Raw genomic sequence first — 15,000 nt, 5'->3', positions numbered from 1 at the left:
TTAAATCTCTTGGCTTTTGGAAGAAAGCCTCGTTTTCAGGATTCAGGTGTGACAGGTATACCTTGATAAGCTCAACTGGACATCTTTCCATACCTGGTTTTGAAAAAATCTTCCCGTCTGAATGATCTTCTGTCGCTTCAAGGCCCCCAGTGTGGTCCTTCGTTGTTAGGACAGTTCCCGGCTCATTTCTGTTCAATTGGAAGTATTCTTCGCCATTGGTGGTCTTTATTAGTTGAAGCATTGACTTTATCATCAGAGCTTGATTTTCTCTGCCTTTTTTTCCAAAGTACAGGAAAATGAAAAACCAAGCGGTTTGAAGTAAGGCGCGAGGGTCATTTCTTGTTGACGTAGCAAGTTCGCCTTTCTCGTACAGCTTTTGGACGACCTCTCTTGTTAATGGCGCTTTGTGAACCGTTGCTGATATTTTGCCTGAGCTGGACAGATGTTTAAGATAAGCATTCAGTGTTTTATTGGCCTCGTGAAACTCTGTGGTGCTGCAAATACTGAATTGCTTGTTGTACGGAGGTGACTTCAAATGCCGGTCAATTGCAGCTCGGATCGAGAGTAAACTTGATTTTTTGTAATAACTTCCGTCTCCTTTCCTCGTTGACAAATGGAATTTTGACAAGCATTTGTTTAACTCGGTGACTTCCATATTTTCAAACTCTGTTGTAAACTCGCTTTGATGTTTAAACAATTCTGAGAAAAAAACTAAGGTTGAAAATGTAAACAGTTTGTTGTCAGAACTTTGTAACTTTGAACATTATCGGTCGACTCGTACTTGATTAAGAAAACATAAAAATTTACTTTTTATACCTTTGAATAGCTTAACACCAAATTTGGTAGCCTCTTTGGTCGATTTAGGGACAGCGTTTTCTTTAAAATTTGCAATTTCATCTTCACTTACAGTGGCAAAACGAGTACTGGCGGCCATTTTGTTCGTCGAGGTGATTATCGGCTGATAATCCGAGATAGCGAGCCAATGAGAGCACGCGATTTTGTATAATCACCTGTGTATTTATACTAATGTCTTATTATATCCATTTAGAAATCGCACAAGTTAATAACTCAAATGTACGGTTTTCGTCATTATCAATACTTTGTTGATCCAGTTGAGAGCAAAAGTTGCAAAATTTACCAAACAAGGCTTTCTTTGTCTTTCACTTTACTGCAATTGGATTGGTTACTTTGGACAAGACTTGAAATCTGATAAGTTGTCTTGTTTCAGTGTTCTTTTCTCATTGACTGGGGAAAAAAATGCGATTTAGAGCAAATATAGTGCTATTTGTGAATAAATCGCACTGCTGAGAGCCAATCAGATTGCAAGGATCGCCAGTGATTTCTAAATGAATTTAATAAGAGAAATTATACAAAGTGGTAATCATTACAATGAGATGCCGACGTCCCCTTAGCATGAGCTATTTGATAGAGTTCTAACCTGGCATTTCAAATGTCATCATGGTTGATGCTTCAACATATCAACTTATATTATTTAACAAATGAAATGATCTATGAAGTGAATCATGTATTGAACTGCTAATATGAAATCAAGTGAAGCTATGATCCCCGCAATTGCGTAGAGAGGCCTGAAATATTGAGCGGTTGAACGGGGTTTTAGAAGCCTCAAATGACCAGCTTCAAACCCAACATCAGCGGGTTCATAGCTCCGTCAGTTGGTTAGTTGCAAACGGCGTTGAAGTCCTGAATCTTTTATGCTTCTCTATGCAATTGCGAGTATCATGCACCTTGATGCATTATTTATGTATTTATTTTCTTTTGGGTTGAATTTCAGCTTATCGCATTCGAAGAAAATCCTTACACATGGAATCCTACTTCGAAAGTCATCCATTCCAAGGTTATTGACATCACTTTAAGAAATGACAAGGGAAAGGTGCTTGAGATTGCAAACCTTAGCCAGCCAGTAGGATTAAAGATACCAATGAAAAAAAAAGATGAGGTGTCAAAATTTGAAAAGCAACGTCAACACTTATTTTTAAAGCTAGGGGCTATCCGGTATCACAAGTTTGTAATTCCATCAAGGCAATATCTTGTGTCCCTAAGAATCACTACCTTGGAAGACCGACGCTTGGATGTGTATTTTGGACGAGGATTTAAACCGAGTAGCATCAACTACACTTCCGTGACTTCACTGCCTAATTTTTCTTCCTGTCTGAATGAGAAATTTAACCGATTCTACAATTGCTCAATAGACCCCCATACTGTGTCACTTTTTGATAATGATTCAGGTCTTTACTTCATTGGTATTAAACTAGCTGATTTCAAGGACGACCCCGTTGCTAGAATCCGAAGGTCTTTTGATGATTCAAAGAAAGAAAGACAGAAGTCTTGCTTGAACGTGAAGGATCCCCCAACAAATCCACCTCCACCTCAAGTGGCGATAGTTCCGCAGTATGACTCCTTCACCGACGTAAATTATACTTATTCCGTAACTATGGGAGCTTGTCTGTATTGGTCGGAAGAGGGACAGAAGTGGTCAAGTAGAGGGTGTAAGGTAAAGCCTCTGTTATTAGATTTTTGGTTAAATTGATAATTATTTGCTAAATTATCTTCAATGGCTCACTGAAATACCAGAGAGCTCTTGATACATGGAAACATTACAGAAGCTTTGATCATCATCCTTTCTGGATGGGTGGATGGATGGATGGATGGATGGATGGATAATCATCTCATATCCCATCCCATCCCATCCCATCCCTTGCTGGCTATATTGTTGAGTTTTGTACTCGTAGTTAATAGTCTTTTTTTCTCTGTTTTTCTTTCCTTTTTTTTTTTCAGCTGGGCCAAGATGCTGTTCCTGAAAAAGTTCACTGTCTATGTAACCATCTCACATCCTTTGGCGGAGACTTCTTTGTGGCTCCAAACAATATCGAGTTTGAGAAGGTGTGGGTGGAATTTGGTAGATTGGGAGAGAGTGGCAACTATGCTGTTCTAGCCACTGTCTGCTGTATGTTAGGGTTGTACATCGTGGGTCTAATTTTTGCACGGCGCGCTGACATGAACGACGTGCGGAAGGTAAATAAATATGCCTTTTCTATTAAGAGTTAACTTCAGCCATGTTTGGGTCTTGCTCCAATGTTTTTCTTAGTAAATAAATGCTGCGTTTCTATGCAAAAACTTGAAATAATTTACGAATCGTATCGGAATGCTAAAATTGATATTGTCTTTTTTTTTACAAACCCCAAACATGAATTTTCATTCTAATGGGCTACATAGTCAGAGGAGTTACTTTGTATACTATCAGCATCTGGATTTCTTGAACTTATGAGCCTCAGTTTAGTGAAAAAGGTACATGTGATCAACGACATCCTGACGATACCCTGAAAATTTTCATTTTATCCTCATTCCTTACCAGGGAGCAGCGATGTCGTAGTCATTGTGATGAAAGAACTCGCATATCATTAATGTGGCCTGGGTTCGATTCCCAAAATTGGCGCCATACTTGGGTTAGCCGGTTAAAGATTTAGTAAGATGTAGGTGTAGAAGTAAGATAAAATTCACTCCCACAGCGTACGTGTTACCCTTCAAATACGGCACAGGGCTATTTCAAATTAAATATGAAGCCAACCGGGTGAGGTGGGCCCCTTAAGGCCTTGAGTTTCTATTATTTCTTTAGTGTCTCACTCAACTGCTATTGTCTTTGCGACATCCTTGCTATCTATATGAAATGTCACATCAGAAGCCCATAACTAGAAGCGCGCAAATTAACTGTATATGTGGAAAGGCGTTTTTTACACACCGAGCTATTTTTAGATGATTGATTTTCCCCCGAAACCAGTCCTTTCCAGGTAATTTCATTCTTGAATCATAACTTATTGCCCACGAGATTGAGAATGGTGAAACGCGAAAGCCAAATAGGATTTAAGAACGCTGTTAAAAATAGCTTGATCTGTAAAAATGCCCTTACATAGACCTCGTGTTGGCGCTGTAGGTTCCTAGTTGTGGGTTCCTAGTCATGTGTACATATCACGCATATCGTGTTTTTAGGTTATTTCAGAATACAGCCTTTCGGAAAGGGACAAAGAAGGGTATAACTACTCCATTTCCATACAAACTGGCATCTGGAGGAATTCAGGCACAACAGCTAATGTTGGGATGGTATTATATGGCATGGACGATATCTCAGGACAAATAATATTTAGATGTAGTGGCCTAGGGAGGATGTTCTTTGCCCGAGGTAGTGTGAATACCTTCAAAATTACCCTCGAGAGATCATTGGGATCTTTGTTTAAGATATATGTGTGGCATGATAATTTTGGAGATAGTCCGTCGTGGTTTCTTGTGCAAACTGTCGTTGAGGACGTCCAGACAAATGAAAAATGGCATTTTATAGCAAATCGATGGCTTGCTATTGAGAAAAGGAAAGGTGAATTAAACACTGAGTTGAGGGCCGCGTCGACCGCTGATCTGTCGGAGTTCAAGAATGTTTTTCATTCTCGGACACAAATAGCTTTGGGTGATTCACATCTTTGGATTTCTCTGTTTACCAAGCCACCGCACGATCTCTTTACACGATGTCAGAGACTATCATGCTGCATGTCCATCGTATTCTGCGCCATGGTAACCAGTGCAATGTTCTATCGCTTTGGTGTAAAATCCACAGATGTATTTCACATTGGACCAATATCGATTAGTTGGACAGAGATAAAAATAAGCATCCAGAGCGCAATAGTCTCAGTACCAGTTAATCTCTTCATTGTAACCATCTTCAAGAAACTCAAGCAAAACAGACACCAGGTTTCATCAGCGAAATATCTGCAAACTTTTCTTTTCTATTTTGGTTGGGTCCTGTGTGTCTCTATCATACTAGTGGGCGCTGTCTTTACGATTTTTTACAGCTTATCATGGGGTGTGAAAATTTCAAATCAGTGGCTTCTTTCGATAGCATTTTCAGTCTTTCAGGATGTTTTGCTTATTCAACCCATCAAAGTATTTTTTATCCTGTGCATTTTATCAGTTATCATTAGAAAACCGCCTGAAATTGATTTTGGTCTGCTATTACCAATACTACAACCTAAAGTATATTCCACTGAAGTTGCGGAAAATGGCAGCGAGGAGGTGAGAAGTTTAAAAGAAGGTGAACTGGAAACGGCGCGCCGACAGCGTAAAAAGGAAATCAAGATCATCAGCACCCTGAGTGAAATAGTATTTTTCATTGTGTTTATTTTCCTCTTAATGGTTGTATGCTATGGTAATCGAGGCTCTGCTCGGTACACTCTCACCACATCAGTGAAAAATGTCTTTGGGCACTTTTCTAAGGTAAGCCTACAGAGGACATTTACCGTGAATGTGACGGGAGCGTCTTTCTTGCTTTCGTGCAAAAAAAAATTGTAATAATAATAATAATAATAATAATAATAATAATAATAATAATAATAATAATAATTATTATTATTATTATTATCATTATCATTATTATCATCATTATCATTATTATCATTATCATGATTATCATTATTATCATTATTATCATTATTATCATTATGAAAATCCAATCATTTGAAAAGTACTCAACCTTAAGCTTAACCTACACCACCTCTAAATAACGAAAATAACTGTTTCCAAGTTGAGATGTAGAAAGTAGGTTCTCTGCTACTCAGAGGTCTGGGTTCGACTCCCGTTCAAGCCTTATAGTTTTCGGCTGGCTTTCCTTTTGTTACTGCTCAGGTAACGCTTATAACTGCGATATGATGACTTGCATCTTAGCTTGATTCTCCACGCAGTTCAAATATATGGATTGCACGTAATATATAGATTTAGCCAAGCCTAAAAGCGGAGCTCCCGGCTTGTTTATTCTTACTGGCTATAGGATTAGAGAAAATGAAAGGCTTTGAAACTGTCTGCCTTTTGGTTTTCCCGGATATTGCTTAATTATGTCATTTTCTTCGCTGCCTAACTAGTGAATTCCACTGTTAATTGTACCCGCAAAACCGACTGATCACATGAATCACAAAGTGATAGTTTATAACCAATTATATGCGTACCTAACAAAGCATAACGTAATATGTAAATGCCAATCTGGTTTTCGCTCTATTCATTCCACCGTTACGGCTTTACTTGGGGCTACGGATACTTGGGCTTACAACATTGACCGAGGAAAAATAAACGCTGTTGTTTTCCTAGACCTAAAAAAAGCTTTTGATACGGTTAATCACGAGATCCTTTTATCTAAATTAAATAATTACGGCATACATGGCATTTCTTACAACTGGTTTAAGTCCTATTTGGACAACCGCACTCAAAAGTGTTCCATTAATGGATCACTTTCTAAAACTTGCTCACTAAGTTGCGGCGTCCCTCAAGGGACTATTTTGGGTCCATTGTTGTTTTTGCTATATATCAATGATCTGCCAAACTGTCTAACGAATTGTATGCCATGGATGTACGCAGATGACACCCACCTAACATATGCGGGTGACAATACAGGCGACATAGAATCAAGACTTAACCATGATCTAGAAAATGTTAAAAAGTGGTTGATAGCAAACAAACTTACCCTGAACATGACAAAAACCGAATTTATGCTGATTGGATCAAGGCAGAGGTTGTATGCTCTCACAAATCCTCCAATTCCCGAGATTAATGGTGCTCCTATCACTCAAGTTTCTGTTGCTAAATCCCTGGGCGTGCTTATTGATAATAATCTTAACTGGAGTAGCCATGTCGATAAACTGACAAAGAAAGTAGCTTCTGGAATTGGAGCCCTCAAACGTATAAGGCATCTCGTTCCTCAGACGACATTGCGCTCTATTTCTCACGCTTTACTTCAACCGCACTTTGACTACTGCAATGTCGTCTGGGGAAACTGTGGTATCACGTTACATGACAAATTACAAAAACTGCAAAATAGAGCAGCCAGAGTTTTGACCATCTCTAATTTTGATGCAAATGCTAGCGAGCTATTCAAAATTTTAGGCTGGAAAAATCTAGTTAGCCAGCAACAAATTGCGCTGGCCACAATGGTCTATAAGTGTCTTCAGGGGCTAGCACCGGAATATCTATGTTCTAAATTTACAAACCGCGAATCTGTTTATAGTTTAAGAGACTCTGAAAGAAAGCTTAATGTTCCGTTTCCGCGGACAAATTATTATAGAAACAGCTTCAGCTATAGAGGTGCTACTGTCTGGAATAGCTTACCCTTCAAAGCGAGACAAGCAGAGTCTCTTGGGCTTTTCAAAAATCTGATTAAAGACATATTTTAGTATAAAGCACGGCATTCATGGAAAGCAGCTTTAGAATTAATATAGTATTATAGTAATTGTATTTTATTGTAATCATTTTAAAATTTTACCTTTTGTAATTTAGATTTTAGCATTGTTTGTAATCTTAGCTGATGATTTTACCGTGCATAAATAATAAAATATCATATCATATCAAAGGGATGATTGTGATATCGGTTTTTCCAGCGAAATCTACTGTCGAATGCACAAGTTAGGCAATTAAATTTCCTTGAATCGCAAGAGTTTTTAAAGAAAACAAGCAAATCCTCACCAGGCGAACGGAAAAGGAAAGAAGCTACTTCAGAGTCGACTGTCAAAAGCCAGCGAATAGGAATCACGCTAAAATTAGAAATCACAGACGTACTATAGCTCGTGATGTGACAGATCGTACTTTATTTATTCCAAAGGAAAAAAACGACTAAACCACTTTATAGAAATATGCATCCACTTGAAATAACTCATGCGTAGAAATAACGAACGGTTTAGTATCTAAGAAAAAAAAATTGTGGAGTAACTTCTTCCACCAACTTTAAGCTATTACTGGTGTACCGTTTTGTCGTTCACATTCTCTGTCTCTCTTCTTTCGTTTCTGTTCTTCTGTCATAGGCCATCCAGGCATCTTGCAACATTAGTAGATTCAAAATTAAAAATCTTAAGACATACCAAAAACTGCAATTCAGAGCAAAAAGCAGCCCTAAACAAATTAAAAATAAGCACCAACTTTAAGTTTATATCGCTCCAATGCTTGATTTGAATAACTACGTAGCCACCAGTGTGTCCTGGTCACAGCTATATTATGTTAAACCTGGACTGAAACCAGTCAAAAATGCAAGAAAAATATATTTTCCAAACCGTATCTGAACACGAAAAGCATCGACTGTCAAGAGCTTTTGTTCACCTAGCATGGCTGTGTAGCCGCATCGAGCCACAGAAAGAGCGCGAAAAATTAAGCCTCGTTCAGGTGTGTGCGTGAGTGTCTGACCTTCCTAGAGCCTGCGATCCAATCAACAACCAGTCCCTGGTCAGCGGTAAACTTCAAAAAATTGGCTGACCTCGATAAGGTCCAACTCGAGCCCTCGATATGGTCACGTGATACTGGTCAGCGGATACCTTGCTTTGACAGGTGTCAATTGACCATGACATTGATGTCAATCTTGTACTTAGAGTCCTCGGGCTTCTTGGTCAGCGGGTGAGCGACCAGAGAGACTCTGGGATAATCGACTTGAACTATACTTTTGATCGGCTGCTTGCGTAACAATGGCAGTCCGACAGAAAGTCGGTAAGTAATTCGGAAGCCCAGAATTTGGAGGGAGATTCAAAATCTAAAACTAGTTTCAGTGCTGTTTGATTTTTTCTACCTCAGAAATATATAAATCACAAAAATAATAAAACGACGAAGTTTGAATTATGTCTGATACCGCACGGGAATTTTCCCACGCTGCTAAAAAGTGATTACTGTTGCTGTTGCAAAAGTACCGTGGGAAAACATTACATCAGTCTCTTTGAGGAGAAACCTGTGGAATAAGGTCTTGTCGAAGCCATTCAGAATTACGGAAACATCAAATTGTTGTAGAAGAGAACATTTGTGTCGTTTCCACAAAAAAATTGTCGATCGTGTTGCCTGCACGATGGCATTCTGAGACTCTAAAAATACACTTACCGAAAGCGTCAGAGGTTTCATCTTCACTTTCTCTTACAGCAAGCCAATGATCATTTCTCCAGTTTCTCTGTGTGTAAGGCTAAAATTCTTGTTTCGCGAACACTTTTAACCCGCCATTTCTACTGTTTACGGTTTTCTCTTTTCTGTTTCCGTTTAAACTCAAGCATACGTAATAAGACCGGAACCCACGTTTTCTGGGAAAATGGAGTCCAATTTCCCAGAGTCTCTCCGGGCGCTCACCCGCCGGCCAAAAAGCCCGAGGACTCTGGGTACGAGATTGCATTGATGTCCAATATCAAAAATGTGTGCTGTAAACTAGCTACAGTGTCAAATGATGAGCTCTAAACTGGAGCCCGTGATATGGTTACGTGTACCGGTCACATTGGCATACATGAACGGGCGGACGTACGTACGTGACGTCATGGCTAGAAAACCAAATTTTCTCACATCGATGGGTTACCATATTTTCTTAAGTACGGTGCTCCGCCCGCGCGCGCCGAAGGCGCGCGCGGAGCTCCGCTATTAATTAAATATCGTCGTATAACTGTTTTTTGAGCTTAAACACTAGCAAGCAAGCAAGCATTTGCAGAGTGTAGGGCCAGCTTGAAGGACGTTGGAAAGAGTAATTTCCGGGAAAACGTTGTCACTTTTTAAATTTTTTTTTTGTTTTTTTTTTTCGTGTAACCAGCCAACAATAGTTAAACAATTTTCTGTGATCAATGTCTCACACCTGAGATATCTAACTTCACCTAACGGTCAGGCAATTCATTATTTTGACACCTCAGACTCTATTCTATGAAGTCTTGAAGCTAGGTATCCTTCTCAGACTTCACGAACCATGAAGTATTCAAAGTTGCACAGCCTGCAAACTTTTATCGTGCTACGCCGAGGGTCGTGAGGCTCGAGAATCGCACCTTTGTTGTTTTTAGTAAGAGTCAAATTATATAATTACTAGAAAATTGAATATTAGATTGCGAGTTTGTGTTAACACCAGATTTGTAGCCTTTAATTATTATAGTTAGCAAAGAGCAATTAAATCATAACTACAATTATAATTACCAGCGTTATTGCTATCACAAAATTTCCATTTACTGTTATCATTATTCTTACACGCAGGTGAATGGCGCATCTTCCTTTTGGGAATGGATGGAAGACACGTTTGTCCCTGGAATGTACAACACCAGCTGGTACAATGGACGTCCTTTTAAATATGATGAAGGTTTTATCAGCAACAGAGAAAATTTCTTAGTCGGAATGCCCAGATTAAGGCAAGTGAGAATTCAGCCAGGTGAGTAAATAATATTTTTATTTAATAAATAATACTGGTTTGGTGTGCAGGCTGTTTTGTTTTGTCAACTGGCAAAATTGTGTTCTACGAGTATCACCAATTAAGTCATCATTAAAAAAAATAGATTTCTCCTCTCATGTACGACCTCATTTGACCCAGTTCAATGGCTCAGTAATCTGAAGGTAATAGAATCTTTGACTACACGGAGCTCGCAAGGTTTTTTTTTTTTTTTCAAGTATCCCCGAGTCATCATTGAAAGCAATGAATCTTTTCTATCGAGAGATTTTTCTGTACCCTTTAATGCGTACCATATGGGGTTGACTTTAAATAGTTGTCTCAGAATACGAGGTCCTTTGCTGGCTCGAAAACGGTGACACAAACTTTAAGTCGGCTGGCTGAGAGTTTCCCTTACTATCGAGCTAGGAGATGGGATTTTGTTCTTAATCATCCTGGAATTTAGGAACACCTTTTTTTTTCCAACAAGAAAAAAAAAATCAAAAAAGCGCTTTTTTTTATTTTTTTTTTTGTCTATTATTATGCATTTTGAAAAGAATTTTGTTGCGTACCCCTAGAGTTGTTGCACACTTCAGTGGAAAAATTTCCTCTGCCTTCATACGTTTTTATCAGCCTTCGATACCAGGAACCCCGCAGGCAATCGTTGATTACGTTGTGATCCATTTATATTCTACTGAGAGTACTAAGTTATCTTTCTTCACAGAAATTCCTTGTGAAATCACTTCTTCTAAAAGAATGCTTGATATTCCACGATGCCTCCCTTTCTACAGTGAAGCTTATCAAGCTAAAAACACTTATAACAAGCCTGGGTGGATACCTATACGTAACGCCAGTGACATATTTCATCTAGATTCATTTTGCCTAAAGCCGTGGACGTACCTAACAGCACAAGAGTTGAAAACGGAACCAGTTCGGGGAAAAATGGCATTGTACAGTAGTGGAGGCTATGTGGCAAACATTGGTTACAACTTGCAATCAGCATTGGGGGTTCTTAACAATTTGAAAGAAGACCGTTGGATCGATGATAAAACTGCTGTTGTCCTTATAGAATTCACTGTTTTCCAGCCTTCCACAAACTTGTTCAGCGTTTTAAATTATCTCTACGAAAGATATCCTACGGGAGATGTATTTACAACTGCCAGAGTCAAAACGATAACAGTTTATCTACCTCAAGGATCCAAGGCCGATCAATTATTTTATCAAGCATGTCAAGTAGTTCTAACTTTGGTAATAGTAGTACTCGCAGTCAACGAGATTGCAAAAGCACTTCGCGGACCACGTACGTACTTCACCCGTCTTTGGAGTTGGGTGGATATAATGCTGATATCATTTGCTTTCTCTGCTATTTCAATAATGCTTCATAAGGATAAGTATACGAGGGAATACGTGAAAAATGTCCGTACTAACCCGTTTGACAATCACAGTGTGGATCAGATTGTACTTTATTCCGAAATTGAAGATAACCTGCTTGCTTGCGTTATGTTGTTTATTACAATCAAGTCGCTGTGGATCATTCGGCTCAATACTCATATCTTAAGAACGCAAAATACTCTAAGAAATTCATTTTGTTCCCTTTGCTCCTTCATGGTGGTGTTCTCTGTTATTATCTTTGCATTTGCCTCGTTTGGATGCATAGCCTTTGGATCGTCAGTAGTGGAATATTCGTCACTGATAGATGCTATTCTGTCATTACTTCAAATGCTCATTGGCGGAAAGTCTTCCTATTACCAGCTCAAAGTTGCATCGGAGAGCTTCCTGGGCCCCGTTTTCCTCTTTGTATATTTGATTACAGCCATGGTGCTTCTACTCAATGTCTTTATCGCGATATTGGACAATTATTACATGGCAGCAAGAGAACAAACAACAAAAGATATGGATCGGATAGAATATTCTGAAATTCTAATTTACGCGTGGGCAAGTGTAAAAGCACTTATGTGCTACTTGTACAATTTCCATGAATTCTTTAGGGAGAGTTTTAAACAAAGAAAACAAAGTCATGGTAGGGACAGTCTCAAAAGAAACGAAATTGAGGGTCGCGCCCCGAGATTGGCCTCTATGGAAAGTTTGGAAGACATACAGGTGCCAAGACTAACCCTCAAGCATGCAGATAAAATCATATCAGAAGTTGAGAAACACGTATCCAAGTTATTTAATGATACTGTTGAAGAGGGTTCAGTCGAGTCAGATATTGATCATTATTCAGGTACAAGCTCTTGCGATTCTGAACTCGATTTGAACGACGAGTGCGAGCGTTTCCTCGAGGGACATTTGCTTCATTCTCCACAACCTTCCATACCTTCCTTTCGGTGTCATGCGCATTTTGATCAAGTCGACAAGCATTCCTTGGAGAGTTATGTCTAGTGTTCAAGGGAGAAACCCCAAAGAGCCCTCAGTGGACTTTAGTTCGCTAGAACATAATTTCTATCAGTTATTGCTTCTTCACAAGAAACAGTGGCAATTAACACGTCTGGCACTAGTGCCATTCATTTAACTGTTAATAATTCATGAATTATCTCTTACTCTTAAAGAACGTTCTTCATTTGATATCGAGGAATACCGCGACCCAGACGCGTGCTATAACTGCGGAACCAGAAGCGATTGTATTTCTTGAAACGATCGCCGCAACAACTCATACGCGTTCGATACAGGACAAGTCACTGCAACAAAATGTCATTCGAAAACGAGAATAATCAGCTTACAACACTTGCGGTGTGAAGACCAGTGATATAAATACTATTGATTGCCAGAGACTGTCTCACCATCAAGTTATTCAACTATTTCATGGAACATTATAAAATGCTGTCATATGTTCGGAAGAATATGACTCGTATTGATCACATAATGGAATTATTTGGCCCCATGCTATCAAATTCCTTTCCAGCGGTTTTAGCAATTAGTAGTAAAATAGTCTGATGAAGCCGTGCCATGCCAAGGAAATCTCATTTACCGAGTCATTTTGCACGCACGAATACCTCTCTAAAATCGACCAGATAACGGAATTATTTGGCTCATTTTATCAACTTCCTTTCGGTTTTAGCAATTAGCAGTAAAAACGGCTTGGAAACAACTTTTAACAAATATTTTTAAAAACAACGGGGTTAACATGAAGTTTATTCCTTCATGCCCAGTGAAAATCGAAAGGCAATTTATCTCCCACTTTCCACGTATGTGGTACGTTGTATATTAAGCGAGCATGAAAAAAAAAACAAACAAACAAACAAACAAACACGTTACGTTAACGAAAGAACACCGATAGCATGAAAAACTATAGCATGAAAAAAAGACGGATTGTCATGCAGGGCGTGCTTCAAATCAATATGAGGAATTTCATGCCCAGCATAAAAAGGACTGAACGTCATGCCGAGCATTTAAGTTAGCTCTTAATAGCCATTAGTTTCTAAACTGCGTCCCGAAAATAACTAAATTATGCTCTAAACTCTGTAATGATGAAAACACACACAAGCAAATACACAATAATGAATTAATTGTATGGGAGGAATAGGTCGACAGTGCTATAATGCGACCTCCTAAAAAACACAACTTACATGAAAACAGAAGTAAAAATGATAGAAAGATACAAACTGAATCTAAACTCACTCTTACAAAATGGAATAAATTAAATTCCAATGTGCAAAAGGAACATAAAGACGCGAGTCGAGTTTATCGTTGACATAGCCGTCTTTAGCTGAATCTGACTTCCATCTTTCGTGAACTTTGAAGAGCCGATCTGTCCAGAACATTCAGATTAGCAGCGGAAGTAGCACCTCCGGACCTAAAGCTGTGATTCCTAAGCTTAGAAGGGTCTAATCCAATAGCTTTCAACTTCTCCTTAGGAATTTCACCCGCCCTGCTAGCAGTGAGGGGCTTTGAAGACAAGACGTTGCCCTTCAAATTCTTGTCGTACCGTAAGGATCTGAAAATGAAAATCTGAGAAAAAGAAGGAATCCTGGCAACTTCTAAGTACTTAATAAGGTATGTATAAGGACAAGTAAATTTGCTAGTCTTGGCAATTTAAACCCAGGAACCCTCTCTGTACTTATCAGTCTTGCTAACTTCTATGAAAATCTTATGGTAAAGATTTTCAGTAACAATATTAATCTCCTGATACTTAAAAGCTCGGAAATGCGGAAAAAAAAACCAGCATATGCGAGTACAAACACATGCAGACAAACCTGATATCAAGTAAGTTACTACTTTCACCATAATGCTGCAAAATTAAGCCAAGGATCTCTGGGGTGATGGGTTCCGCCTTCCTGACAGGTTTACGAGGAGCGCGACTGGAAGCCTCAACAACAGATCTGACAAGAAACTTGTCACAGGAATTGCGATTGATCACTTATGAACCCAGTTAATAGCATAAAAGGCGCCGTAATGGTGGAACTACCTAATGAACTTTCTAATAGATGATGCAAATACAAGGAAACTGTGAAAGAAGTAGCTGGGAGAAAAGAAACCTCTCCAGCGCTATGCAAGCACCACGCCTTAAACTTATAATATGATGAACACATAATTAATAACCGTGTTATCAGCTTGAGAATTAAAGGCAGAGAGCCAAAACGTCTCACAAAGTAAAACACCAATCGTCCGACTGGCAGCTGCTTTAACATCTGAAGCAAGAAATAGAGAAAATAAAATGACAAAACCAACCAAAGAAAAAATATTTACCAAAAATTCAACACGTATTGAAACCAAATAAGGTTGTGGTCCAAGTGGTCCTAAGAAATCAGAGCAAAATATTACCGCTAAGGGCCCAAGTAGCCCCTACGTAATAAAAAAGACCAAGTGGCCCACAAAACAAG

At 38.9% G+C, this 15,000-nt stretch overlaps 2 protein-coding genes across 2 annotated transcripts in view; one reads left to right on the top strand and one right to left on the bottom strand.

The window, feature by feature from the left end:
- The window catches only part of LOC137980633 (uncharacterized protein KIAA1958-like), a 1,356-nt gene extending 422 nt beyond the window's left edge, over positions 1-934 (bottom strand). The window contains exons 1-2 of the mRNA XM_068828085.1: positions 817-934; positions 1-699 (exon numbers count right to left, since the gene is read on the bottom strand). The exon at positions 1-699 is cut by the window's left edge and continues 422 nt beyond it. Coding sequence (XP_068684186.1) covers positions 1-699; positions 817-934 — 817 coding nt within the window. The remainder of the gene's footprint in view (positions 700-816) is intronic.
- Positions 935-1,026: 92 nt separating this feature from the next.
- On the top strand, positions 1,027-4,666 carry LOC137980632 (polycystin-1-like protein 3). Its single transcript, XM_068828083.1, has 5 exons — positions 1,027-1,074; positions 1,793-2,512; positions 2,797-3,033; positions 4,006-4,578; positions 4,622-4,666. The coding sequence occupies exons 1-5, from the start codon at positions 1,027-1,029 to the stop codon at positions 4,664-4,666; spliced, it is 1,623 nt and encodes a 540-aa protein (XP_068684184.1).
- The last annotated feature ends 10,334 nt before the right edge of the window (positions 4,667-15,000 follow it).

This window comes from Montipora foliosa, chromosome 12 (assembly GCF_036669935.1).
Source record: "Montipora foliosa isolate CH-2021 chromosome 12, ASM3666993v2, whole genome shotgun sequence".
In the NCBI taxonomy this organism is placed as follows: domain Eukaryota; kingdom Metazoa; phylum Cnidaria; class Anthozoa; order Scleractinia; family Acroporidae; genus Montipora; species Montipora foliosa.
The sequence above is the reverse complement of the archived record's forward strand: the minus strand, read 5'-3'. Positions and strand labels throughout refer to the sequence as shown.

Excerpts from the sequence above, each read along its gene's own strand:
- LOC137980632 (XM_068828083.1), top strand. The coding sequence starts at position 1,027 with ATGTCTTATTATATCCATTTAGAAATCGCACAAGTTAATAACTCAAAT. Across the intron at positions 2,513-2,796 it reads GGTCAAGTAGAGGGTGTAAG|CTGGGCCAAGATGCTGTTCC; the intron begins GTAAAGCCTCTG and ends TTTTTTTTTCAG. Across the intron at positions 3,034-4,005 it reads ACATGAACGACGTGCGGAAG|GTTATTTCAGAATACAGCCT; the intron begins GTAAATAAATAT and ends TCGTGTTTTTAG.